The sequence below is a fragment of the Tympanuchus pallidicinctus genome, unplaced genomic scaffold (genome assembly GCF_026119805.1).
Source record: "Tympanuchus pallidicinctus isolate F22 unplaced genomic scaffold, pur_lepc_1.0 scaffold12, whole genome shotgun sequence".
In the NCBI taxonomy this organism is placed as follows: domain Eukaryota; kingdom Metazoa; phylum Chordata; class Aves; order Galliformes; family Phasianidae; genus Tympanuchus; species Tympanuchus pallidicinctus.
The window spans coordinates 17,238,263-17,265,931 of record NW_026294637.1 but is presented as its reverse complement, the minus strand read 5'-3'; the positions used below and the strand labels follow the sequence as shown (position 1 = coordinate 17,265,931).

The 27,669-nt window shown below is 40.3% G+C and overlaps 1 protein-coding gene across 1 annotated transcript; it reads left to right on the top strand.

Annotated features, from left to right (window-relative positions):
• Positions 1–3,189: 3,189 nt before the first annotated feature.
• Positions 3,190–27,138, top strand: TSPAN3 (tetraspanin 3). Its single transcript, XM_052671609.1, has 7 exons — positions 3,190–3,341; positions 14,828–15,019; positions 16,008–16,082; positions 20,329–20,430; positions 20,658–20,810; positions 21,042–21,125; positions 26,205–27,138. The coding sequence occupies exons 1-7, from the start codon at positions 3,279–3,281 to the stop codon at positions 26,295–26,297; spliced, it is 762 nt and encodes a 253-aa protein (XP_052527569.1). The 5' UTR covers positions 3,190–3,278; the 3' UTR covers positions 26,298–27,138.
• Positions 27,139–27,669: the final 531 nt, after the last annotated feature.

Genomic DNA, 27,669 nt, shown 5'->3' with positions numbered 1-27,669 from the left:
CATACCGCCAAGCTCCACGCCACAAATAGTTGCCTTTATTTTGATTTTAGCCAACTGAACTGTGATTTCTCTTCAGATTTCAGGTTAGTTTGAAGTTAGAATCTGGGTATTAGATTTTGAAGTCCTATTCAAGGCAAATCCAAAAGGTAAGAGAAATCTTCCAAGATGAATTAATGCCAACTAACCCAGCGCTTATCCTTCTGCACTCAAATACACTATAAGTTTCAGTTGCCATTTTTTTCTACAAAGAGATTTTTTTTATAATTTCACAATTTTTACTACCTATTTTCTCAACACTTTCACGTTATGCCTTCAGATCTCTGTGAACTGATTTATGTCCTTTTTTTTCCTGAAAATGTACTCCTACTTATGGCTAACAAAGAACACTTGCTCACTTCTTTAGCATCTCCTCATAGATTTTTTTTCCTTCCCTGCATGCCTTCTCCACCAGATTGAAATGAACACTTTTTGTTCTCAAGTGAAATAGCAGTTTGGAATTTAGAGTCCAAAAAAAACCACATCATATTGTCAAATGTGTTAAAAATGTCACCGAGAAATTTGATTGCAAGTTTGTAATCCATACACAAGCATTCAGCCACCCACTTTCAATGCATTAAATGCTTCTGCTAGGTTGATTACATCTCATTTTTCTTAAAGTAAACAGGGCTCCATCACTAAATTTATTAGTAGAACAGGCAGGAACAGGAGATTATTTCAAAGTTGAAGTACCAGTTATTTGCACCAGATATACTGTGAGAATTTAAATTAGCACACTAAGACATTACACATATCAGGAAACAAATGGAACTGGACATCGTGGCTTCCTTGTTTTGTAGGTGTAAATGAATAGCTGAAGATTAAGCAACAGAATGCAAAAGGCCATTAAAATTCTAATCAAGGGCACATGACAATAAACCCAGAATCAATACCCAGTCTGAACATTAGTGGCCCGTTCTCCCACAGTAAGTCAAGTTCTCTTACAATAAAAATTTGACAGATAGCCATAGATTTGGGGAAGTTCCATACGGCAAAGTCATCTAAGAATAATAAGGCAGTAAAACTAAATACAGGGAGTATCTATGGCTGTCGTGGGAATTAAAATTAAGATGAGCAAAGTCAAGGCTGCCCAGAGGTTATACTGAGTAGGAGACTCCTTTTTTAAGTTTAAAGGCACTGAGGACCTCACATCTCAGATGTTCAAAGCAAGAAAATAAATAAGCAATGTATTTTTTTATAGGAAACTCTTAAAGAATGGTTGGGTGCAAGATGCTGTTTCGTGAAGAACTGAAGGTCAGATTAATTTGGGAAGAAACAAAGTGTTTATATATAGTGAGGGACACACCAGAGTCCAACGCTCATCAATTTTAAAATATGGGAAACTCTCACACAGACCTATGCATGGAATTAAGCAAATGTGTAGAGAAGCAGAAAAACCATAGCATAGTTTCCAAATGTGATACAGTAGGTCTTGAAATTGCAGACTGAGAGATCAGGTAAATACATTAGTATATCCTACATATGTTTATATAAGTACTACATGACACAGAATTATAATATAAAAACAGCACAATAAAAAGCAGAAATTGCGAAGCAGGATCACGCCATAAAAGTCAGAAATTCACTGCAAAGTCATAGCAATATTGCAAGCAAATTTGAGCATATCTTGTGTATATTAATTCATTTTTAGAGACAGAAAATGCTCTGATAAGACTTGCAAGATTGGGAAGTTCATCCATGAGCATATAAGGACTGGCAAAGAAAGCTGAAAAAAAGACTTACTATCTCCATGGTATCAGGGAACTGATTCTGATACAACTTCTCATAATTGCAGGAGGAAAAAAACTAACTTTGCTACCATGGAAACGTAACAGTGCAACATAACTGGTTATTACCTGTCTCCCTTAACAAGACTGGTCCCTAGCATGTTAAGGCCTTCAGTAACATAGGTAATTTCTTTTCCACCTGAGACATAAATGTGTTACAAGAGGAACAGGGGGAAGCTATTCAATGAGCTCACCAAGCATGGAGAGAACAGCTCAGGAACGAGAGGTATTTCTGGGAGAAGTGGGGGATTGCAGAGTGGAGGAAGGGAATAAAAGAAAGATCAAGGAAGATACCACAATACCAGAAGAAATCAGGGAAAGGGAGTTTGGGTTGATTAGTGAGACAGCACACAAGGCCTTGACACTGAGTGGCTGGATCCTGGTCCTGCTAATCAGAACCTTTTAAATAAACAGCAGCAAAGATGAGATGGATGGTACCTTGCCCTAGCGCAGGTGCAGTCTCAGAGAAAGCATATCTTGTGGAATTTGTGTGTTCTCATCATTCCTTATTTTTCCTTTGTTCTTCACTGGAAAATTCCACTCTTTGGTTGTATAAAATAACTAACAGCGTTTGCACCTTCCTCACTGTTCAGTTCTGCAACAAAAGTCATCTTCTTTTCCGTTATTGCAAGCTTTATTCTGTCTGCCAGTCACGTGTCCTGTTAGTAAAATTCTTTAAGATGTGTAGTTCAATGTCCTCATGATATACTCTCTAGACCCGTCATAGAACACATACAACATAGAGCCAGCAAGATCCTCACGGCTGTCACTGGAGAGGTGTCTCTCAGGATGCTTCACTCAAGCTTTTACATCCCAGCCCTGCGGCCGCTGTTCTCAGAGAAGCTGTGCAGCACTCAGGGTACGCCTGTAATCCCTGCAGGTTTACTTCAACTGAGTGAGGTTTCTGCATCGTCCCTGAAGGCAGCCTTCAGCCTCCTGAGGGCACACAGCCTTGTCACCATACTGCTGCTGACATAATCATTCAGTGGTGTGGTTTTTTCCCCTCACGGTTGGGGATGGCCTCTTCTCTCAGGTAACAGTGATAGGTAGGACAAGAGACAACAGCCTTAAGTTGCACCAAGGGAGGTTCAGGTTGAATATCAGGAAAAACTCAGAGCGGTGAGGCATTGGCGCAGGCTGCCTTGGGAGGCCCAGCTCGGGAGGGAAGCATCCTTGTTCCTAGAGCTGCGGTCTCACTGGCTGCCCGGCCCTCGTCGCCACGGTAACTGCGCACACCTCAGGCCAGATTCGCGCAACGGCTCCTTTAAGGAGGAGCAGTTCGCCATTTTAGGTTCCCCCGCCCCCTCCTGCCACGTGACGCTGGCGGCCGCCATCTTAGGTGCTCCGCGCCGGCGCCTCGCGTTGCCCGGGTCACGTGGGATTGGGGCCGGCGGAGCTGAGGGGAGGGGAGCGGAGCCGCGCGGCCGGAGGCTGAGGGGCGGTGGCAGCGACACGATGGGGCAGTGCGGGATCACCTCCTCCAAAACCGTGCTGGTCTTCCTCAACCTCATCTTCTGGGTGAGTCCGGTGGGGTCGGAGAAGATGGGCGCATCTCAGAGGTGTGGAGGGCTGGGGCCGAGCGCGGTGCGGGGCCCGGCGCTGAGGGCGGTGCGGGCCGCGCTGCCTCGCTGCTGTCCGGCCTTACGGCCGCCTGGGAGCGCCGCGCTGTCCCGTGTCTGTTTCACCGTGTCCCATTTCCCTTTAAACTCGTTAAAAGCGTTTGTGTTTCCTTGGGAAGCCGCGCTGTGTGCAATCTTCTCATTTCCAAGCCGCCCTCCTCCGGAGTTGGGAGGTGGATGAAACTGCATCTGTTGTCTCAGCGCCGGGCAGCATTTAATGAGCATCAGAGATCCTGCCGTAGGGGCTCTTGTGTAACGTGATACAGCTGGAGCTGCGGTATTGAGGTTTGCAGATTTTTGCCGCTTTAGTTTCTGTAGAGCTGCTGCAGCCACCTAGTTTTCGGCCTTTAAAGTCTGCCCCGAGCACTTAGTGGTAAGTATGTGACACTGATTTCTTCCACACGTTTAACGCAGAACTATTGGTACGTAGAACTTAATGGTGTGACAGCAAGTGCTGTGAGTCACTTTTTCTAGTCAGTGCAGTTTCACAGCAGTATTTATGCCTTGCTTGAACCTGCCACAGCTGTGCTTACCCAGCCTGGGGAGCAGCAGGCTGCTGGAAAAAAAACCTTGCTGAAGGTGGGTGTTCAGTTGTCTTTGCCCATTGCCAGGTGTAGAGCAATGCATGCAGAGATTACACAAAGTCATGATGTGAATTTTAAGAATTCCTTTTTTTGGGGGATGGGGGGTTAATTGCTCTGTTTCTCATTTTCTACTCCTGGCTCCAGGAAGGGAAGATTTCACTGCTATTCAAAGCATTGAGTAGGGAGTAGTGGGTAAGGAGATACTAGGAGATAAAAGTGTAACTATATTTAGCTGAATAATGATTAGTACCATATGAAATGTAACAAGTGTTAGAGGGTAACTGTGTTTCTCTAGATTTTTACAAAGGAATGTGTCTCTTGGGTGCTTAAGCATGAGTTATGGTCAGGCAAAATGCACGTCTGTGCAGTCTCACTGGCATTTGTATATACAGCTGTTCAGAGAGAGAAGTTGATGTGAGGCATATTTAAAAGATCTGTGTTAGGAGTACTCTCCATTGCTTATCTTGGAAGTATCATCACAGAATGGGTTGGAAGGGACCTCAAGAATCATGAAGCTCCAACCCCCTGTCACAGACATGGCCACCAACCTCTCCTTTTGATACTAGACCAGGTTGCTCAGGGCCCCATCCAACCTGGCCCTGAGCACCTCTAGGGACACGGCTGGAAGCTCCTTTGTAGGGAGTGGTTTTTTGTTACATGCAAGTGATACTGAAACAGCATTGTGAGCGCTGCCAAATAGTGCTTAGTTTTTCACTGGATGTGAAGTTGCTGTGAGTTGCATCTTGAAGGAGTGCTTTATGCTCCTTAGTTGCTGATATAAATTAGGTTGTGTTTTTAACAGATGCAAGTTCTGTGAGTTTTCTATTCCAACCCCAAAGTTCAGTTTTATATATTTGGAAGGTGTTGTTTGCTACTTGCTGCATTTAGCAATTTAATTGCAAGTGTGTTTATTCAAAAAAAAAAAAAAAAAAAAACCAACAAAAACCAACACACCCATCAGTGTTAAGCACAGAAGCTACTTGGTGTAAGACTTAATAGTGTTTTAGGGTTTTTAATGGCACTGTTCTGTTCTTAAGACAAATTTGACTCAGATGATGTGTAGACAGTTTGTGTTTAGGTACCAAGTACTCTGTGTCAAATCTCCAGTCAAAGAAGTCAACTTTTGCTGACAGCTTTTTGACAGGGAGGCAGCTTCAGTGGCCATACTGCTGATAAGTTGTACGTGGAATGATAAATGCAGGTTTATCCAAAACTGAAAGCCTCAAACCCTCTGTCTTGGCTCTTTAGCCAACCTGTAGCCTAAAGGTAGGAAAGAATGAATGTGACTTCGTACAAAATTTCAGCCAAAGTTGTGCATCTCAGTTTTAAATGGCAAAAGGGAAGGAAGCATTTGAGTTCTTGATTTAGCATGTTTCATTTGGTGACTGAGCTGAACGTGTATAACATTTAGTGCCTATCTAGTTGGCAGTATAATTGCTTCTGTGCCATTACAGAAGTGTTCTGATTGTCATTCATATGTCATTCCAGTATTGGTAATCAGATCATCTAGATTTACACTGAGGCTTTTGACAGCCAACTGCCTATAATTTGTCAAGTAATTGTGAAATGTCCTTGAATTGCTTTTTTTAAACTTAGTATGTCATTTCAGAGTATCATATATAAATTTTGTGATCAACAGGATTGTCATAATCTTTATGGTATGCATTTATATTACAGAATTAACTTGAATTCTGTATTTAAACGTGAGATTAGTTTGCTGCAGCCATTGAAAGCTCTGACAATTAGCCGAGTGAATTGTTTTTGAAGTGTTTAGACAGTGCTCTCAGGAATATGGTTGGTTTTTTTTTTTTTGGTTGATCTTACATGAAGCCAAGGATTGGCCTCAGCAGTGCTGGTGGATCTCTTCCAATGCAGGACTTTCTATTATTACAACTTTTTTTTCTCCCTAACCACAGTTCTGATATTTGTGGGAGGTGTGAATGTTCAGAACACTTTTTTTTTATAGTTCAGTCTTTTGGACGTGAGATGTTCAGAAAATTACTACTGCTACTGCCTGGAGGAGAAAGAACAGCTTTATTAGTTCTGAATGTAATTTGTTAAAAATAATTGATATTTTGAATTCCTGTCTACTAAACATTTTGGTTCTTACTTTCTCCTTTGGTACCATTTTCTATCAATCGCTTGGTTTGCTGGGAAAATGTTTAGTATCTATCAGCTGTTCTTTTGGTACTGTGAACCTGATGATGTCTTCATCAGAAAAGTTTAAGCCTTGAAGTACTGAGTCACTCCAAAAGTAATGTCTCATATTTCTTTCCATAGAAACTAGAACAGATAGAACACCTTAACACTATTGGATAGAGTGGATTCTCAGTTGCAAGTTATGGTACGATAAAAAGACAAGAAAGAAGAGAAGGCTGGGGAGGAGGAAGCACTGTGGGGCTGTACCTCTAACCAACACATAGGTCTCTTAGATCAGCATGACAGTGGTATCAAAAAACACCCCCATTTTCATTAAGTACTTAATAACAGAAGAGGAACTAAGGATGCTTGCTAATAAATAAAGAGCACTGTCTGGTTTGTTCTGCTGAAGTGGGCAGTTTCACTGATGGCACTTCTAATCACATGAAGCCACCATCCTGTTCCTGTTCAGTATGACACTGTTGCAGTGCTCTGAGATGTTTACCTCAGGCTTCTGTATATGTTGCAAGAGTTCACATGTTCTGTTTCTGCAATTTCTTTTAATTCACAGACGTGTTCATATATGAGTGTTTGGTTATTACTAAGCTCTAGGGGAAAAACAACCAGCAAGAAAAAGGTTTGATTATTTAATATAGGTGTTATTTAATATTGTTAACAGATCCTTCAGTGGGCGAGACTGCTTAAGTAAAATTAATACAGAGCATGCATGTTGGCAATGGCAAGTTCCTTTTGCGGCTGCAAATGTGTAAAGAAGCAAGCTAGTGTAAATGGTATTGCCATAGGCTTTTTGCCAAGAGAAGCTGTCCCTGTTTGTGGCAGCAGACATTAAGAGTGGTGTCTTTGCTTATGCTCACACAGGCTTTCTTAATTCATCAGGAGTAAGATGCTCTAACTTTTCTGTATTGGTCTCAAGTAGGATGTCATCTCTAATAGTTCTGTGGTAGCTCCCTATTTGTCTTTGCCTTATGAAAAAGGAAGGTCAGGCATGCTATCTGATAGCTGTACCTGCTCGTTCATTTATGGCTGCTGATGTAGCCCAAGCTCCACCCAGTTTGCAGTTAGTGATTCTAAAAATCCATCTCCTTCTGGAAAGTCTGATGTTAAGTTTTATTTCACTTCATTACACACAAGAAATAAAACAATAATGCTTCTACTAAGTGCATTTTTCCAAAATGCCTTTGAATTATCTCCCCCTCCTCCCCCCCAGTGGGATAGGGGCAAGGATCAAAGAACAAATTAGAACTTGTGGGTTGAGATTAAACTAATCATAAAGATAGAGAAAAGAACATGGTAATAGCTAGAACAAGTGATGCACAGGCAGTTGATCACCACCTCTGACCTATGCCCAGCTGGCCTCCTGAGCAATGGAAGAAAGTGAGATGAACTCCTCCACCCTTCAGACTCCTTCTGCATGATGTCACATGGCACAGAACATCCCTGTGGCCAGTTTGAGTCAGCTGTCCTAATTCTGTTCCCTCCCAGCTCCTTGGGCCCTTTGCTGCAAATGGCCTTGGCTCTATGCAGCACCACTTAGCAGCAACTACCAACACCACTGTGGTATCAGCATTGTTTTTCTCCTAGAACCAAAATGTAGCATTGTAACAGATGCTCTGATGGAAATAATTCCATCCCAGCTGAAAGTAAGGCACTAAGTTAAAGCTTCATCAGCTGACTTGTACAGCTTAGTTGAAAGCCATTTGAAGAAATGAAATAAATGTAAAAATGCAGAGAAATGCTTTCAGGCTTGTTCTTTAGGAGATAGTGTAGATAGCTAAAATGTTCAAGGATGCCTGTAGTTGGAGTCAGTATACAGTACCTGATACCCTATGCTTCCTTTGAGGTTTTTCCTTTACCTGTACGTCTGCTCCTTGAGAAAGGGAATAAAGTTTGCTTTTGCTCCTGTGATGCTTTCTACTTGGTATTCGCAAGCCAACTCTTTTAACTGCTCTTTAAATTACTTAACTATCTAGAAATCATTAATTTTACTATTTGACCAAACTAGTATAAAATAGCCCTGGTAGCGGTTGTTGAATCGCCAGGCTTCATTTCAATGTAGCAAGAAGGCTTTTTACAATCCTGTGCTTACTTTATAACTTATGCATACTCATCACAGTACAGTAACCTCAGTATTAGACATTATGTAGTATTACAGTAGAGAAATTAGCTGTGCTGTCCTTAACAGGAATTGTAGCCATGCAAAGTGTAGTGTGTTCATGAATTGCTGGTAGAAAAGGAGAAAGAAAATGCAGCAAGAGCAGAGTTGGGTAAAATCTAGCAATAGGAAGAAATGTAAAAAGTTAAAAGCAGACAGAAGTAAGCTAACCTTCCCATTTCAGTGGCAGCTTGAGTGTCTTCTGGTCTGGACTTTAAAAGCCCAGGCAATGAAGAAACTTCTCAGGTGTGTTTTGATGATCAAAGAGTAGATTGACAGATAATCCCAAAGGCTTCCTCAGAGGAGATTACTTGGCAGAAGCCTTTTTCTTTGAAGGGCTCACTTCTGGATGTGAAAGTAGCCTACTTTGTGCCTCTGCTGTTCTGGCATTAAACAAGTGTATTTTCAGGAATGTTGAACAATTTGGAATCCAGTGCATTGTGGAGAACTTGATCAGGAATTAGGGTATAAAGCTCCTGAAGCATCACAGCCTCTGAATGATTTTCTTAAAGCATTTGGGCACAAATTTTCAGGTAACAAACAGATGAGGTCTTGGATTTTTTTGCTAGGCTTTGATTTGCTTTTAAGTATAAATCTCATCATGTTTCTTTAAAGGAGAATGTTCAAGACTTTGGATCATGAGATTTCTTTAGGATTGTTCAGATGTAGATTTGTGCTTTAAAAGTTTATACCTGAGAGAAGCAGAAACAGCTTGCAAAGTGAAATGCCACGTATTTGAATAGTATTTAGAATTTAAAGTATTGCTTCATGCAGCAAGACAGCTTCATAGCATGGCACAGTCATTGTTCTTGTGCAGGGCAAGGAGTCTGGAAACTGGAGTGTCAGGTCAAGTTGTAATTAATGCTAAATAGATATAAAAGAAGGGTGGTATTGGGAACATTTCTTTCAGTTACAGTAAAAATCCTTATTCCTCTGTTCTGCATCTCACAATTAGTGACGTTTAAAATATGTAATGCCAAATGCAGAGGAGATTTAGCTCAGCATTTTGCTTTAGTTATGAGAGCAATTGAATGTGAGGCTTTTCTTAATGCATGGTGTTAGGGAATTGAGTTTGGCTAGTATAGAGAAAGCCACATGGCTTGATTTTTACTTTGTTTTGTAAACCTCTGAGATACCTCAACCATGTTATGAAGTTGATTAAAATTGATTTGCTTCTCTTAAAGAGTTTTGAGAGACAGTCACAGTTCAGTTTTGCATGTAAATAATTAGTGATGAGTGGAAAAGAGTGGTCAGGAAGCTATTGAGTTCTACGGTGGGTGGACATAAATTTAAAGCAAGTAGAGAAAAGGGTTGCATGTGTGCTTGTGTTTATTTTGGAGAGGGATGAGATGGGAGGCAGGGAGCTGAGAAGTGCTGAGAAGAGTGAAGAGTGGCCTGATCCTACGTATGAGGCCTTTGAGCTTAAAACTGAAGAACTAGACTTTGAAATAGAGGAAGCCAAAAAAGAAAACACTGATGGAGGAAATCTTTCTGTATCGGACACGAGTCAGGTCATGAGTATCCTGGTGTTGGGAAGATGGAGAACAAATACAGAAGCGCTTGGGGGCAGGGGGGAGGGAAGCACTTCTTAAGGTACTGGTTTATGACTGAAAGCTGGACAGTAAACCAATGTTCTCTGTGTACAGGTAGAAAAATATCAGTATGTTGATATGCAAATGGAGGGAAGAAACTTGGAATGAAGCTGATACAACCTCAGAGCCTCCAGATCTTCTGAGCAAATATGGCAGTTAAAAAAAAAAAGCACATTCCCACCAGACTAAAAAGCAGTGTGAACGAAGATTCAGTGAAGCTTTAACACGAGGAGGGAAATAGACATGTTGGGAGGATAGTGTGTCTAACATAACAGTGGAATGGCCTGTACTACTGCCAGAACTCAGCAGTGACGATTGGGAATAGCAGACTTTTGTTGTTGTCATTCAGGGCTCATTATCAGAAAGAGTGAAATACTGTTCTTAAGTAGTCAGGTACCAGGTGCAAATGTTTTCTCATGTGTATATATATGTGTGTGTATGTATTTATAGAGCTTAGCTGCTATTTTGTTTGCTTTTTCAGAGATTGTCTTTTTCTTGACATAGAGAACAGAATGAAGATTCCATGGGAACAAATGCTCTTGTTTGGCTCAGTTAAATGAAAGAGTTAAAAAGGAGAAAAAAAAAAAAATTCTGTGGAAATTGACTGTGAAATAGCAGAGCAACATGAAGGCCAGTGCTTTGTGCAGGCAGTCTTGGGATGAGTTTCAATCTTGAGATGAGTTTCATTTTGATCTGTTAGGAAGGGAAGTTAGGGTAGTGTAACAAAGCCATAGGATGTAAACAGAGCTGCCTTGTTCCATTGTTGGTAAATAAATGATCAGCAGAGCAAGTGCTGTTGATCTCTTACTTCCAGTCATGCTGCTCTTTGGCAGCAAGTCTTAGCTTTCAAACCTGCTGTGTATACGTTATTGAAAGTATGAAGTTCTTAGTGCCTGTTGCTGCCTACTTCATGGTATGGGGCGAGTCAACAAAGTAGGCTTGTCTACCTCAGTGCATGTGGAAGGTGGAAGCTGACTTTAGTGAAAGCAGGCATTGGCTTAGGAGTCTGCATTACACTGCTCCAAAGATGGAGGGAACCCCAAATTTTAAAGGCTTTCCTGTAACACTTTGATGCTTTTTATCACTTCATGCATTGCAGAGTAGATCTGGCTTTCCCTCCAGTTACTTGCGTTCTTGTTCTTTATTCAACAAGTCTTTGGAGCTTGGTGCCAAAGCAATCATATCAAGCTTTTCTGAACTATATGGGGCGTATATAGCCTTAATTTTTGGTCTGATGAATGGGGTGTCTGAATGTTAAAGACTTGCTCAACAAACTATTCTCATCAACTGTATTTGTCTTGGCAGCCCTTTTAAAGGTTAACTTATGCTAAAACAAGAGTATGCCACATCAAGTTCACTACTCTGAAGTTAAATGCTCCAAAGGGATGTGTGAATGCTGAATAACCAGCCATCTCCATAGAGCATGCATGTGACCTGGCACTGATTCAGGAGCTGCTGCCATCTCTGTTCAGAGCCTTGAGCAGATTGTTTGAGAATTCTCCTTTCAGTCCTGCTTATAAAGGACTTACTTGAAATTTGTGCGGGTCATGTATTTGATTTATATTTAATGATATGAGAAACACATTAATCAATATGATGGCTTTTTATTTAAACATTTTTGTGCTTAAGTTGAGCCAACTCAGTATTCTGTGGATTTACTTTCTGCTCTTCAGAATAATAAGTATTGAGAATTGGATTACTGTACTTTAGTTCCTCCTTGTGACATTACTTGTGATACAGATCTTAGTTGTTCTGCATTATTTCCTTCTTTTGGAAAACAAATTATAGAAGCTCATGAAACCAAGCTCTAGTGAAAATGCTGATGTAAAGACCTGGCATTACCTCCCTTGCTGTTAAGAGCATGCTGAAGGAAGCACTAAGCATCACTTGACTGGTGTGGAGGAAAGGAAGGTATTTGAATTATTTTCTCTGTAAACTAAGAGGGCAGCATTGCTGTTTTCATTGTGCTGCAATCAACTGGGCAATTGTAGTGGTTCAAAAATAATGTGAAAATGTAATATGGAGGGGGGGGGGAGGGAGTTCAGAAATTGTCTTTTAGCTTTTAAAACTGATCTGAATATAAAAGTTCCAGAAGGCACCATTGTTTTCAGTTTTTATTTCCACAGAAGATTAGCTGTGCAAATAATTCTGTGGAAGAGGCAGCAATAATTCCAAAGGGAATGGACGCTTTATTGGTTAGATGCTCACTTCTCAAGTAGAGAGAAGTGGGTCTTGAGAGAGAGAGAGAGAGAGATGTGGGTCTTCATTTTCTGCTTCATGATTGTAGCGCACTTTGCAGGTGGGGGGATCCACTCTGATGTTCCCAAACTTCCATAGCTTTTTCCACAGAAACACCCATTCTACAACCTTTGGAAGCAAAACCTAAGGACCAGTGTTGTCGTGGCTGGTAGCTATCTGTAGTACCACGTGTGAGAAGGTGTAAGAGAGGACTTCAGACAAGGCTGCTTTAATCTGAGAAGCCTGATGAAAAATGTGAACTTCGAGTTACAAAGCAGTGTTCTCTTGAGGAAAAACACTCTCTGTGCTCATTGATTTCTGAGGCTGTATGTGCTGGACTTGTCCTGCATAGAAAGGGCAGAGTTTCTCCTAATCTGAATGCTTCTCAAAGGAGGGATGGGAAGCTAACATCTGTAGTTTTGTAATGCTTGATTTCTGTCTCTGTTCAAAGATATTTAAATGCATATGCTCATGCAGTTAGCAGGAGTCTCAAGTCTGCCTGTATGAACCATATTTTTCTTAGAAAAGATGGAAGCTGCTTAAATTTTCATCATAGAGGAGGACAAAGAGGCTCACAAATGGTTCTGCTTTCACTTTTGTTGAATATTTTCTGTGCCTGATGCCAGCTGCAGCCATTTTTCTCTGCCACCTCACATAATACCATATTTCTAACAAGCGTTTTAGTCCTTAGAGGTGGGAGATGACATCGCTGGCCTGTCATTCACATGCTTCATTGCTAGGCAACAGTTAATGTAATTCCATTGCTCTGTGACACTACTTTGAATCTTTGTCTATAGGAATTGTATATCTTTGTTTTGTCACGCTGCACCTAACATGGTAGGATTTCTGCACTTGGATTAGCACTTGGTGTTTTGTGTGAAGGAGAGAGTGTCCTATAGCTTGTTCTCCTCAGCTTTTGTTGTCTGGAGGTGATACCTCACTGTTGGCCTTTGACTGTTAATTTTCACTTTCGTGACTGTTGTACCTACATCATACTTTCTACTGGATGACTGTGAGCTTCTGGATGCTTTAAATTCCTGTGGAGTACACACTTACCTTTACTGCAGAAATAAAGGCAGAGAGGTGGAATACAGAGGTGAAATACTTTTGAGCTGGCTGTTAATACCCCTTTTTTTTTTTTTTTTTTTTTTTAAAAGCTGGTGTTTCTATAACCAAGTGCTGCAGAGGGCATTTGGAATGGGAGACTTCATCCTAGCAGTGCTTATCCAGTGTTGTTTCTATGGAAAATAGCTGCAGTAGTATTGCAGAACTAAGTGTAGATAGTAGCAAAGTGTGCTGAAATAATAGGCACCAGTTTTCTAAATCTTGTTCTGTGTGCCATACTGAACAGGCTGCCTAAGGAGGCTGCTGAATCTCCACCCTTAGAGTTTCAAGAATGGACAAACTGTTGAGCAGCCTGGTCTGAATTCCTTGTTGATCCAACCTTCAACAGAAAATTGGACTAAATGATCACCTGAGGTTCCTCCTGTCCTGAAGTATTCATCGGTGCTGCTATTGCCTGACCCAGTCTCATAGTGCTTCAGTTGCTGGCACTGGCTGTTGGCATTCTGTCTGCCCTCTTGTTTCACAGTGCAGGGGGAGGAGTGGTAACAGAGCCTCTGAGTGAGAAGGGAGGGCAGGAATGGGGCCAGCTGCAGCATTCCTCCTTGGGTCCTGTTGAGTGAACTTCTGTGCCTGAGATGTGGATTGGAAGGGGTTTCACAAACCTTCACTGCGAAATGAAATTCCTCAAATCATGCCTTAGCCTTTGCACCTTCTGAATGGATTGTTTTAGTGTAGCCTTGCAAAGCAATGTAATTCATATGCACTGTGGCACCAGGGAAGTATCATGAAACATTTGAATGATGCTGAATGTCATTGCAAATCAGTTGAATATAATTGCTTCATTTTAAGTTTGGATACAGTGGTTTTATTCTATAGTGAGTGTGGTGCTATTTGATTCAGGCCATATGTTGTTAGATGGTGGTAACTTGAAGTGATTTGTTTTCTACCCCCCACATCTAAGAAAAGAACAACTTAATACAGTGACCTTAGGAAAATGGCTCTTTTCCTGTATCTTTCAACAGTTGGTGCTTCAAGCTTCAAAAAAGCTGCTGTCTCTAGGAGAAATTAGTTCACAAGACGTGTGCATTCTGTTCTGACCTCAAATCATGGGTAGTCAGACAGCAAAATGAACAAAGTAGTTAATTGATGGTAGTTAAAAACCACATGCTTATTCTGAATAGCAGTTCAATTGCTAATAAACTGGCTCTGAAAGTGGTCTGAAATCCATTTATCAGGAGTTTGCAGTTTGTGAATGTAGAAAGCAAAGCAGCACAGGAAGGAATGTGTCTGAGAAGGAAGCAAGTTCTTGGTGTTCATAGTATGGTTACCCTCACTTCTTAACTGTGTTCCTTAGGGGACTAGTAAAGCATAGTCAGAACTAGAACCATCTAGATTAAGTGTAACTGGGAAGCGAGCCTCTGAGATATTCCAGACAAACATACACTGTGATCTAACAAAGATGAGTCAAATAATAAAAATAGGTATTTCTGAAGGGCACTACTTTGTAGTGCTTGATGACAATAATTGTTACACAGTGGTCACGCAGATGGGAGTGTGGTGTTCAAAGAAGCTGAAATGTTACTGTCTCTTGTAGGCAGCAGCAGGCATACTGTGCTACGTGGGAGCCTATGTGTTCATCACATATGACGACTATGATCACTTCTTTGAAGATGTCTACACGCTCATTCCAGCAGTTATTATCATAGCTGTGGGAACGCTGCTTTTTATTATTGGGCTGATTGGATGCTGTGCCACAATTCGCGAAAGCCGCTGTGGACTCGCTACGGTAAGTTGCAGAGCTGCTGTGTGGTGGTGCTCCCTTGCTGTGTATCTGGCCTTTGTCCTTTTAATAGATTTTCAAAATGCATGTTTTTTGAATATTTTCTCTTATCTTGCCTTATAGCCTGAAATCTTGTTAGTTTTGTTCCTAACATCCTATGTTGGATTTCTGTTCTAAATAACGGTGTTAGTTTGCCTGTTCAGGCAGCAGCAGAGTCCTTGTGTTTCACATTTCAGAGCTGTGATCTTTCTTTTTTTTTAAATCGCCTCCTTACAATTAAGTCAGAACAAGATAAATCTGTGTCATGTTTTCTGATTGAAAAGCTGGAATGGGATAGGGAGAAAGGTGAGACAGGTGCCTTCTTGTGTTAAACATACAGCATTGAGGCTGACTGGGAATGATTGTGATGCTTAAGTGTTCTTTGTATGGCTTAATTTGGACACTTAGTTTCCAGGAATTTATCTATTTAAGTGTTTTAAATATAACTCTAGCTTGAGAATTAGGTAGGATTTAAGTTAGGCCAGTATTCAGATCATCCCCACTTTGCTGCTGTTGGATGCTGTGTAGACTTAATTGAATGCTGAAAAGTATGCTTATACAAATGCATAGATTGTTACTGTTTTTGTTTCAAGACTTGATCTGAAAAAACATTCCCTTAGTCTCTCTACCAGTTTTAGGAATAGCCTGGGTAGCTTCTTTGTTGTGTGGCTGTAATATTTGCCTAATAAAAGGGTGTTTCATTAAAACACTTCACTGTGGCTTTTCAGTCCAAATGATCAGCAGTTACCTGACTGGGTGGTCGTTACCTGGTACAACTATAAGCTCTAAAACTTGAGTCACGTCAGGACTCTGATCAACTTACTTGCCTGCTTTAGGTAATTTGCCAAGTTGAAACCTGAGGAATAACTTCATAATAAATGAAAGCCTGTTCTAAGACTTTCAGATGGTCAGTTGTGGAAAAGTTTGCGCAAATTCTCTGAACTGTGTTTTACAGTTTGTGATCATCCTGCTCCTGGTTTTCATTACCGAAGTTGTGGTGGTGGTTCTTGGATACATCTACAGAGCAAAGGTAATAGCCTTTAAATTTCAGTAAATATTTTACTGTGATCTGTGATCAAAATACCGAGATGTAGGCTTTGCTGTAATTGGTTCTGTAAAACCGTCAGTGGATATTCATTCAGTGTGCTAATTGGAGATTGATATCTTAAAATTTAGAACAGCAGTGTCTCAAACTTATTGGTAACAGCTTAACATTATCAATTACCTCAGTGTACATCATATTTCTGGTATCTTTGGCGGTGCACTGAAAGGTCAGTTGGTCAGGTGGGACTCTAGCTTGTAGTGCAAGTGGTCCCTAGAAGCAATTGAGGAAAGCTGTGTACTTCCCGAGAATGGGAAACCTGTTGGATTCATATGCAGTAAATTGAACAGTTGCTTTTTGCTCAGATTTATGCAGAAACATAGCATATAACATTGTGGTCCTTCAGAAATTACCATGTATCTGGTCTAGGCTAAGCTGCAGTCATTCTAAGTTCCAGTGTAAAAGTGGTTTGCTGCTCTCTGATTAACAGCATTCAGGACAGATATCAGGACAATATCAGGACAGATAAAAGATGCATGCATCTGTCTTCTGTAGCCTGTCTGAAATTACACACTTGAATTGCCTGGAAATTGGATTGGTCCCAACTCGTATGTTCCTTTGTCTTGCCGCTGCACAGCTTCACAAGCAGTAATGAAGGGTCAGAGCTTGGGAGAAAGAAGGGAATGGAGCATCTTCTTAGTGACAGCATGGCCTTATGCTAGCCTAGCTGACTTGCAGGAGTCAGTATTTGAAAACTAAATTTTGAATCTTTTCAAAGGGCAGACAAAGTTACTGTTAGTAAGAAATGGCTATTCTCTACTACCCTTTGGTATTTACTGTTTTAAACTTGTTCTCACGGGCAGGAGGAGTGTCATACCTATTATAAGTGAAATTGAGAGGTGAAAACTGCCTAGATTTGATTGTTTTTTATTACTTTTTTCCAATTAATTACTGTTCAGACATGCAGAGATGGGATCAGGAAAGCCAAGGCAGAGATGGAACTGAGCTTGGTGAGGGATGCAAAAAATGACAAGAAGGGTGCCTTTAGATACATGAGTCAGAAGAGACAGACAAAGCAGAAAGTACACCGTCTGGTAAATGAGAAGGGAGAGCTGGCTTCATCAGACATGTAGAAGGCTGAGGGTACTCAGCGTATCCTATGCCTCAGTCTTCACTGGCAGTCAGGCTTTCCATGCTACTCATGTCCCTGAAGCCTGTAGGTAGGGATCAGGGGACTGAAAATCCATCCCAATGTAAGAGCAGAGCAAGTCTGAGAGGGTCATGCAAGTCATGAGGCTGAATGTGCACAAGTCTGTGGTAGCAGATGACATGCATTTCAGGGTTCTGAAGGAACTGGCTGGTTTGGTTACCAGGCCACTCTCCATCAGGTTAGAAAAGCTGCAGGCAAAGTCCCTGATGACTGGAACAAGGGGGACATAACTCCCATTTTTAAGAAAGGAAGGTATTAAGACACATGTGAGATAAGGAGGCTGTGGTAGCCAGCATGGCTTCACTGAGATTGTGCCCAACCAGTCTAGTGGCCCTCTGTGGAGGAATGACAGTGTCAGTGGATGAAGGAAGGGCAACTGATGTTGTCTGCTTAGTCTTGTGCAAAGTATTTGACGTGTTCCTGCATCACTTCCTTATCTCTAGATTGGAGAAATACGGGTTTTGAGGCTGGACTGTTTGGTGGATAAAGAGTTAATTGAATGGTTGCAGCCAGAGGGTTGTGATCAGTGGCTCTGTGTCCGTTTGGAGGCCAGTCACAAGTGATATTCCCTAGGGGTCTGTAGTACTTGTGCTCTTCAGCATCTTCATCAATGACATAGTGGGATCAAATGCACACTCAGGAAGTTTGCTGACGATGCTGAGCAGTGCATTTGACACAACAGGAGGAGGGGATGCCATCCAGTGGGCCCATGTGAATATGTTCAACAGTGCCTAGTACAGGGTGTTATACTTGAGTCATTCCAGTCACGGATATGAGTACAGACTGGGAGAAGAACTCCTTGAGAGCAGATCTACTGAGAAGGATTTGAAGGTTCTGGGAGGTGTAAAGCATGAGCCAGCAGTGTGCTCTTGCAGCCCAGAAGGCCAGCAGTGCCTTGGGCTGCATCACAAAATGAGTGGCCAGCAGAGCAAGGGAGAGGTTTGTTTTCCTGTGCTCTACCTTCATCTGGAGGCCCCATGTGGAGTGCTGTGTGCAGGCCTGGGGCCTCCGGCACAAATGGGATGTGGAGCTGTTGGAGTGGGTCCGGAAGAGGCTGGGGTACCTCTCCTGTGAAGAAAGGCTGGGGGAGCTGAGGCTGTTTAGCCTGGAGAAGGCTGTGGGGAGACCTCAGTGTGTCCTTCCAATACTTGAGGGGGAGTTTAAGCAGGAGGGAGACCAATTTTTTTACACAACTAGTGATAAGAGGGAATGGCTTTAAACTAAAAGAAAGGACGTTTAAGCTAGATGTTTGGAAGAAATTTTTTATTCAGAGGGTGGTGAGGTGCTGGAACAGGTTGCCCAGAGAGAAATTCAGGGCCAGATTGGATGGGGCTCTGGGCAGCCTGGTTTCCTGGTTGGTAACTCCGTCCATGGTAGGGGAATTGGAACTTGATGATCTGTAAGGTTGTTTTTGTTGTTTTTTATAGCCTTGTGCTTTGTTTTTCACACATACTGCCCTAACTGAAGAAGTCAAACAACATATGAGTATTCATTGAAAATTGTTTTAGTCTATATAACAAAATGAGGATGTGTTTAATTCAACAAATGCAGTTTAGAACACCGATTCATACAGGAAAAACAACTGATTTCAAACTAGCCTGAAACAAGTTGCCTGTGTAGGTTAAACTGTATTTAGTTTATATCTTAACACAGACCTACTTGTGAAAATAACCAGTATTCTTGGAAGGGAACAATAAGCTTGTGCAATTGCTGCAGAAAATCCTTCACGTAAAGCAGTTAAACAACCTGAATCTTTCTGCCATGGTGTGTTTGCAGGATATTCCTGCAATAATTTGCAATTTTACAGAGTATGCTTGCTTCATGTTCAGTCCTGAAATTAAAATTCCTTGCGCATAATTCCTTCTGAAAGGAATTTTTTAAACTTACTTCAGTACCAAAGTTGAAAAAGACCAAACTTTGTGTGCTTTTACATAACAATTTATAGAATTGTACTACTCAAAGATTCTTGGAAGTCTTCCTACAGAGTGAATGTTGGACATCTTTTGCAGGACAAGTAATGATTTTTGAGTGGCATCCATTTTTAACACAAGTACTGAACAGCATCTTTAGCAGCTTGACTCATCTGCAGTAGCTTAAGCTATTCCAGTAGCTGTTGCCATGTACCTTGTACAGCCATCAACATTTCTCAGAAAGCATGGGGGAGGTGGATTTTATAGAAAGTTTGATCAGTGTAGGGTAGAATAGTCAATCAAAATACCTCATCTTTGGTACTTTGCCCTCTCTGGTCAGAATGGGTGTACAATCAAAAAGTGTGTGGAGGTGTAAAATCAATTGGTGTACACAGGCTAGGTTAAGGATTATCAAGTGGAAAGATAATAAATGAAAAATGCTCACTGATGTTGTAGGCTCTCAATAAAGTTCATGAGGAGCAATCTCCAGATAGAGATCCTTCCTCAGTGGCAGTCAGCACTTGAATGGGATCTAGGAGAGATGCAGCCAGGCTCCATCCTTCCGGTAGCACTGGTGAATTGCCTTCACCTGTATTCCTGTGGCTGACTCTTATTTGCCTCAGGTGGTCAATCAGAGGTTCAGGCTGTGATTCAGCAGTTCCCATGGCTTAGTGTTATCCTGGTGGTCCCAAACAAAATGAGTTAGTCTGAGTAGCTCTACTGATTTTGCTTTGGAACTTTGAAAGTGAGTAGAAAGTGGAAAGGTGCATACTTGCTCTTTTAGAGAGTTCTTAATTCCATGATATTGTCTGATACTGTGAGTTGTGCTACGGTGTTACAGTAAAGGCAGTTTCTTTTCTGAGATGGGTCACTAAGCTTCTTTGTCTAACATCTTACTGAATGTAGCTTCTTGTTTTTTCTTGGCCATTAGCTTTAGGTTAGTAATGTACTTGCCAAAGATAGGTCAGAATTTTAATAAGCTGTACCATCAAAGTACACTTGATATGTTAGGGAATTACCGTGGTTTTCTCACTTTTATACTTAAAAGTGAACTTATTTTCTTAGAGCTGTACTACTTCTATTCGTGTGCTAATGCTTTGCTTATGCTTCACAGGTGGAAGATGAAGTTGATCATAGCATTCAGAAGGTATACAATGGATACAATGGGACAAATCCTGATGCAGCCAGTCGTGCTATTGACTATGTACAGAGGCAGGTGAGATGGCCAGATGTGTGAAATATTAAATGACTTTGGGCTGTGTGCCATTTAACTATCTCAGTCTATGATTTGCTTAGATAACACTGTCATATAATTTGTGTTACTTAAGTAACAAAACAACCTAACCTTGTCATGTTTGTGCTTTTGGTATTACAGCTAAGACTTCTGTCCCATTCAGTTTAATGACTGGTTAACACGTAGCTCTTCACCTGTGTGTTTTTCAGCTGCGCTGTTGTGGGATCCATAATTACACAGACTGGGAGAATACTGTCTGGTTTAAACAAACTAAGAACAACAGTGTGCCACTTAGCTGTTGCAAAGCAACTCTCAGCAATTGTACTGGCAGTTTGACCCGTCCAATGGACCTTTATTCTGAGGTAAGACAGCTCAGGTATGAGCCTAGGGATGAGCTTTTGGTGACAATCATTTAATTTTCTTTTTGGTATAAATATCAAATGAAGCATGAAAGTTAATAACAGAAAGTAAACATGGCTTCTAAAGAAAAACCTTTTTTTTTTTTTTTTTTGTTCTTTCTGCCTTATTTGATGTTTTTGGGGATTTTTTGGTGTGGTTGCCAGAGGGATATATAACAAGCCTTTTTGTTTCAGGGCTGTGAGGCTCTGGTTGTAAAGAAGCTTCAAGAGATAATGATGTATGTCATCTGGGCAGCACTAGCATTTGCTGCTATTCAGGTAAGAGAATGTTCTTTGTCTGTAAACTCAAATGGTGTTCTAAACTGCTGTCCAGGCTATTAGAGTATGTGCAGGATGCTGACAACTTTAGTTTGTACTTGGATTGAGAGAGAAATGAACCTCAGTCAAAATGATGAAAATACCTCAAGACAAAACTTCTTAATTAAGTGTGGTCTAAAATCTGCTGCAAACGGGAATGTGTGTTCTGTTAGATTTCAGAGTAGCTGAAAAGTCTGTTATGTGCAATAATCAACTAGAATGTAGGTGATAAATTACTCTTGAAACTAATTATCTTAAGCATCAGGTATCTATCTCCATGAATGTGCTCTGAAGGCATTTGAGACTGGAAATAAAAATTTGCATATTTAATTTACAGCTTTGAAACAGATGGCTCATACTTCATGCCATTTTAGAGATACAGCAGTGTATGCTTCATGGCATACATATGATGTTGAGGCCGCCCACAAAACGCAGCAAGGTTTCTGATAGCATTATCTGCTCTTGTTCTGTAGAATTCTGTGTTTTCTTGAAAGTGTCCTGATTGCTGGACTTGAACCAAAAAAGGGGTTCTAATGCAGAGACCAGGTTGAGTGCAGGCTGTCTTCCACAGGAATTCTAATTGGTGTATTTTCCGTGGTCGTTGAAAGTAACCGGGGAAACAGTATCTCAGTATTTACTAAGATTAAAAAAACACAGGAAAGCCACAGAACTGTTTGTCTTTTAAACATTCCTGTAAAATTGATCAATCAGGCAGGCTTAGTGCATTAATCCATTTCAGTTTGTGGCAATTTTATGGTCTATGAGAAATGTACTACGTATGCTGAATCCCAAGAGATTTGAGAACTACTTTTCAATTACTTTTGTACTCTTTAAAAAGCATTTGAATATGGAAAACATTATTTCTGCTGAATTGGGAAGCTTAAGCACTTCCATTTTTCAGAACCAGCTTTTGAGCTGGATTGTGTGTTTTCAAGGTGAGCAAATCATCTTTTCAAAACAGTTTGAGAGAATAATTCTATTTCTATTTCTGTTCTATTAGGCTGTACTCACAGGTAGCAGTGTATTCAGTACTGCTGTTGAACTGTCCAGGACCAGATTACTTCAGATACGAAACGTAAAGTTTGAGTTCAGTGCTCAGTGTGCTGAAGAAAGATATTTTTAATTGCTGTTCTTAATTTTTACCTCCTAAAGCAATATTTAGTCAGCTCAAATACTGAAATACATTTCTGTAATTAAAATGTAGGTATTTCCACGATAGTTAAACTGGCAGATTTTTGTTGTAGAAAACAAGACTGGGTGAGCTGAATAGAGAGGAGGCATTCAGAATGTTGGAGTTTGCAGGTTGATTAACAGGTCCACTCCGATATGCTATTATAACTACTATAATTCCTCTCTGTTGGGATTGGGCCAGAGTTCCTACCACACACTTGAAATGCAAATGTGAGTACTTGCATCCTTCTGTTCTTCCTGGCTAATCCATCCTCTGCAAGCATGTTGGTTGTATTCCTTTTGCAGTGGATGCTTTAGTTTGTCTCCATGTCAGTAACCAAGCAATTGGCAGAAAGTACATATCTAAACAGCTTGAAAGAAAATAAGAACATCTGACAAATGTCTTTGCTGGTGCTGTAGTAATGCTGTGTGTCACAATCTGTGACACCTGTTTAGAAAAGTTAATAAAAAATAAATCTACATAGGTTGTTCTGAAAGTAACGTCTCCCGTCTCATTAACGTCTCACTGAAACTGCAGCAGATACAAAGAGCACAATAACACTGTTTGGTAGAGCAAATTCTAAGCTACAAAACAGTGTTTTTCAACACTGTCTACCATTTGTCCAGCTACCATTTGCTATGTGTTTGTGCCAGTGATGAACAGTAAGTAGCCTGCATGCTGTGCTTGTGAAAACATGCACCAGTGGATGTGACCCAGTGTTGTTAATGACAGCAACATGGAACAGAATATTGGTGGGCATGTTCACCCTCTACTGCTGTTCCATCATCATCTGCCTTTGGGCCAATATAATAAAACAGGGCACATTACTTTCTGGACAGCCTGAATGCAGGCTGTTGGGAATACCTTTGAAGTCTAATAGTATTCACTGTGTGGTTATCACACTTAAATCTGTCAGAGGTCAGATTTTTATATTTTTTTCTACAGTTCAAATTTTGATGAGTTGGCATGATTGGAACTTAAATCTTTTGGAAACAAGTCAGTACTAAAGCACGTTGAAACTATTTGAATTGCTTCTCAAAACAGAAGATGTGAATTGTGGCATTGTCCTATTTGAAATACAGAATTAAAGTATGCATTTAGCCAGTTCTCAGCAAAACAGTCTGCAGGACAATTGAAATGCAGATAAGAATGAGAACTTCAGTGGATGGCCTGTAACCTATGCCATGTTCTGTAGAGGAGTAGTAATCTGTTTGGGTTTGGTGTTTTTCCTTTTGGCCAATTCTATTCTCATTGCTATAAGCACTGAATAGTGTCCTCTCTGAACATATTTCTATTCTGTAAAGCAATAAGACTGTTCAAAGCTTACCTCGTAGCTTTAAGTCAGCAAATTTAGCCTTCACTGCCTCATTTAAAATGGAAAGACTGAGAAGAGAAAAGAACTTTCTTAAGGATTTTGGTTTGTGGGAAGACTTAATCTTTTCTGCATAGAATTAATTTTTAGTGTCTTCATATTCCAGTTACCATGGGAATCAGGAAGGGTGTGATAATTCCTTGGTATCAACTACAGTGACAGCACTGAACTATTAATAAATCAGAGACAAAATGAAGGGAGCAGAGGCATTGCAGTTGGTTAAGTGCTGCTTGATTAGCTGTGAGAGTTCATTCTTAGATAACTTCTTTAGTAAATGATCATCTGAGATACTAAACATGGTGTATCTGTACAGTCAGTTAGGTTTTTAGCAGGACCAAAAATAGGCTGATTGGTTTGATGAAAGGAGATTGGGCATAGTTAGTACTAGTAGGCAAGTTAAAGAAGGGGAAAAAACCAAAATCTGTCTGTGGGAGATGTTGAAATATTTCTGAATGCTGTTCAAGCTTTATAAGCTGTATGTATTGTTCTTCAGCAGGCTTTTGTTCACAGTATTGATTAGCAATTGAAGAGAAACAGAATTAAATGCCTTAAAACTTCAGAACGCTTCAGAGATGCTGGCTTATTTTTCAAAAATTACATGCTAAATTGTTTCTGTCAAGAAATGTGAAATGTGGAGGTTAATTCTGTGCTTACAGTAACTTACAGGAATACACTTCCTATTCACCCCCTAAAGCATTTGCCTGGTTTAAATAATGACTCAAATTTATTATTCTTATTACGTGGCTCGACTTTTGATTTTTCAGGTTTTATACATCTATATAAATTGAGTAACTTGAGTCAGTCAACCAGGATTCTCTGTGTGAATACCTGCAGAAGTGATAGAACTACTTATGTTTGAAACACATAGCTAGTATGATTTATGGACACAAAAAAAAAAGCCCACAATGAAAGGAATGTTTCTGCCTAGCACACTTCATCTTATCTTTGTTTTCAACAGAGGAAAGAATGCAGTTTTTGTGCTTGCTGCCTGCAAGCCTTCAGAGTTCCATAGCCACTGGCATTTACCACAAAGCTCCATGTCATGAGTCTAACTTGAGCTTGCCTTCTTTTTTTAATTGCGAATGTGGAGGGGTGCTTTCCCATGAAGAGCCATTCTGTCATGTAACTCAGTTTTTCCCCTTACTCTGACACAAGATAATGCCCTACTAGGAGTGAGCTTTGGACAGGAACCACCTGAGTACTGATAGAAAGTGAGGGAAGCATGAAGTACACCAACAGACAGGCTGAGGTGCCATACTTGAGCTTACTCTCAATGTGCTTTTTCTGGTCCAAAGCTGAATTTGGCTATGGCTCCAAAGCAGAGAATAAACTACAGATAAAGAATATTTTAAGTCTTTATATCTTGTTCCTTCCCAGGAAATACAAAACTTGCACTACAGCTTCATCATGCATGCTTCTTTTTAATCACTGTTTATTTAGACTAACATTTTTGAAACTCTTTTCTCTTTGATCTTTCATCAAACTTAACTAGGTTGCATGTACCAGTTAAGCTTTGGCTTCAAAAACTTTTTTATGCATTTGACATTTTCATCAGACTGACTTAAAGAAAACAACCTCCTTCCATTGTACTGATTTCTCACAAAACATCATGCTTTGTGGTTGTTGGGTCGTTGACCACCTGAATTTTTTTACTTTCTATTAAAGTCTCTTTTTAAGTAACTTCCTGGGGTGATGCTTTATAATCCAGAGCTATGACAGGATCACCTTGAATATTTACATCTGTGAATAGAATTTTTCCCTGTATGCATGTGAACAAATCAAGACAATCTTACTCCATTGGCAGCTCTTGTCAAGTCCTGAAGACCATCATTAAACTTAAAAAGACTGTACCTGCTAAAAAAAATCTTTCAAATAATAGCTCACTTCTGTAAAATATTCCTGACCATATTTAGTTAAGTCTTTTAAATGTATACAGAGCAATCATACCCTTAATTCCTGATGAACTTCTGCCAGTGTAGTCACAGCACTGCAGTAAAATTGAATGACAGGAAGCTGTCTAAAAGTGAGTAATTCATTTTGGCCTTGAGCTTTCTAGCATGAAATGTTAATAGATGGAGCATCTGAAATAAGGTAGTGTAGTTTTATAGAGCTCCTGGTTTTGTTCTCTTTCATCACAGTGATTGGTGCTAATGCATTTGAATGATGAGCTTTCATAATACATGCACCATCTAAACCTGTATCTTTCAGGAGATTTTCAGGAGAATTACTCATTTCTTCCATCAGAATTTTTGTGGCAGCGTAAATGTGGCTGACCAAAAGAACTTCTGTTAAAGATGTCTGCGATCTTGCAAGCAGATAGAAAGAAGTGTTTGGCCTTTGCTTTTTGCAGCAGAGAGAGAAGCTTTTTCAAGCATTTGTTGCTATCTTTGTTATGGGCAGCCACAGCCTCACAGAGTGTGCTGGCAGTTTCTGTGAAGACTGAAGAAGTTGAAGCCTTTTCTTCGTACTCAGCTTGTTTTCTCTTTTTCCTCCATAGCTTCTGGGCATGTTGTGTGCCTGTATAGTATTGTGTAGAAGGAGTCGGGATCCTGCTTACGAACTTCTCATCACTGGTGGAACCTATGCCTAGAAGACAATGTGAACAACGTGGTTCAATCTTATCTCGCTTTGTGGAAGGTGAATGGGCCAGGTCTACTGCAATAGTTTGCTTGTCCTAAGCTTAGTCAGAGCACACCTTACACAGATGAGGAGAGCTGTACTGTACACTGGTGACGGGCAAAGCAACTCAGCTTTACACACACCCATATATACCTGTGACTTTCACTGTTCTAGCCAGCAATTCATGTATCTAAATGTTTTAGTATACTAGTAAACTTCCTGATTTCAAAACTATTTGCAAGTTAAGTGTAATTTGGCTGATGTGGAAGTCAAAGGATGTGTGCCTACTTTGGTAGATTACCTCTAAGCATTAACTGACTGATTCTTGCATAGAGAGAGAATTTGTAAAAACCTTCACTACATGGAACTTTTTTGGCCAAAGCTGTACAAAGGAAGCCAGCTGTATTTAATTTGAGAAGTATTTTAGTCTTGCCCCTCACCAGTGTCACTTTTTAAAAACACTTAAGTGAAGTCCAGTACTCTTTATATAAATAGTAAAACAAAAACTAACCAAAATCTTAGGATCATGCGACTGCAGTTTCGACCTTCAGAGATCAAACCTTTCAAGCATTAGTGTTTTAAAATACAAGCTGGCTTTTCAGGAGTATAATGTATGCACTACTGTTCTATAATGAAATATTTCATTTTTCTATGAGGAGCGGTTTTATGTGTTGAGTGAACTGTTAGAGTGTAGCTCTTAAACTGGTTTGGAAATAACGTAGCCATGTAGAGTAGCAAAGTAGTATGTGAAAGTGATCTGAACTGTAAATAGTAAACCTGATTAAATAAATCTCTGTATATCCGCCCTATAATTGTCTGGTTTTTCTATTTAAGATTCCAGTGTATTGGTTCAAATGGAGTCTGCGAGTGCTGTAAGCTTTAATGTATGAAAGCAGCTGTTTTAAATAGAGATTTAAGTGAATCCACTTAAGATTTGGTGGGAGCTTGTGTTTATATCAGATGTGTTCGTTTTATCTGATGCGGTACTTAGGAAACAGCAGAACAAACTTAGTTAAACTTAGTGGAAAGTTAACACCTTGTGAGCACGATTAGGGAAGAATCTGTGATTTCTCAACAGTTGGAGATCAATACTGTTGTATTTTAATTACATGTTAATCTGTCCTGTGTTATTCAGATACTTTGTCACTGCTCTGTTTTCAAAGGCTTCAGTTACTTCTGCAGAAGACGGCAATGTTCAGAACTTCTACTGCTTTTTCTCATGCTCTTTATTATGCAAAATAGATTTGTTCAGCCACATTGATTGCAGCACATTGATTGTAGTGTTCTCAGACACCCAAAGAAATGTCAGTCAAGAAAGGGCAAACCTAATGTGTGGTCTGCTA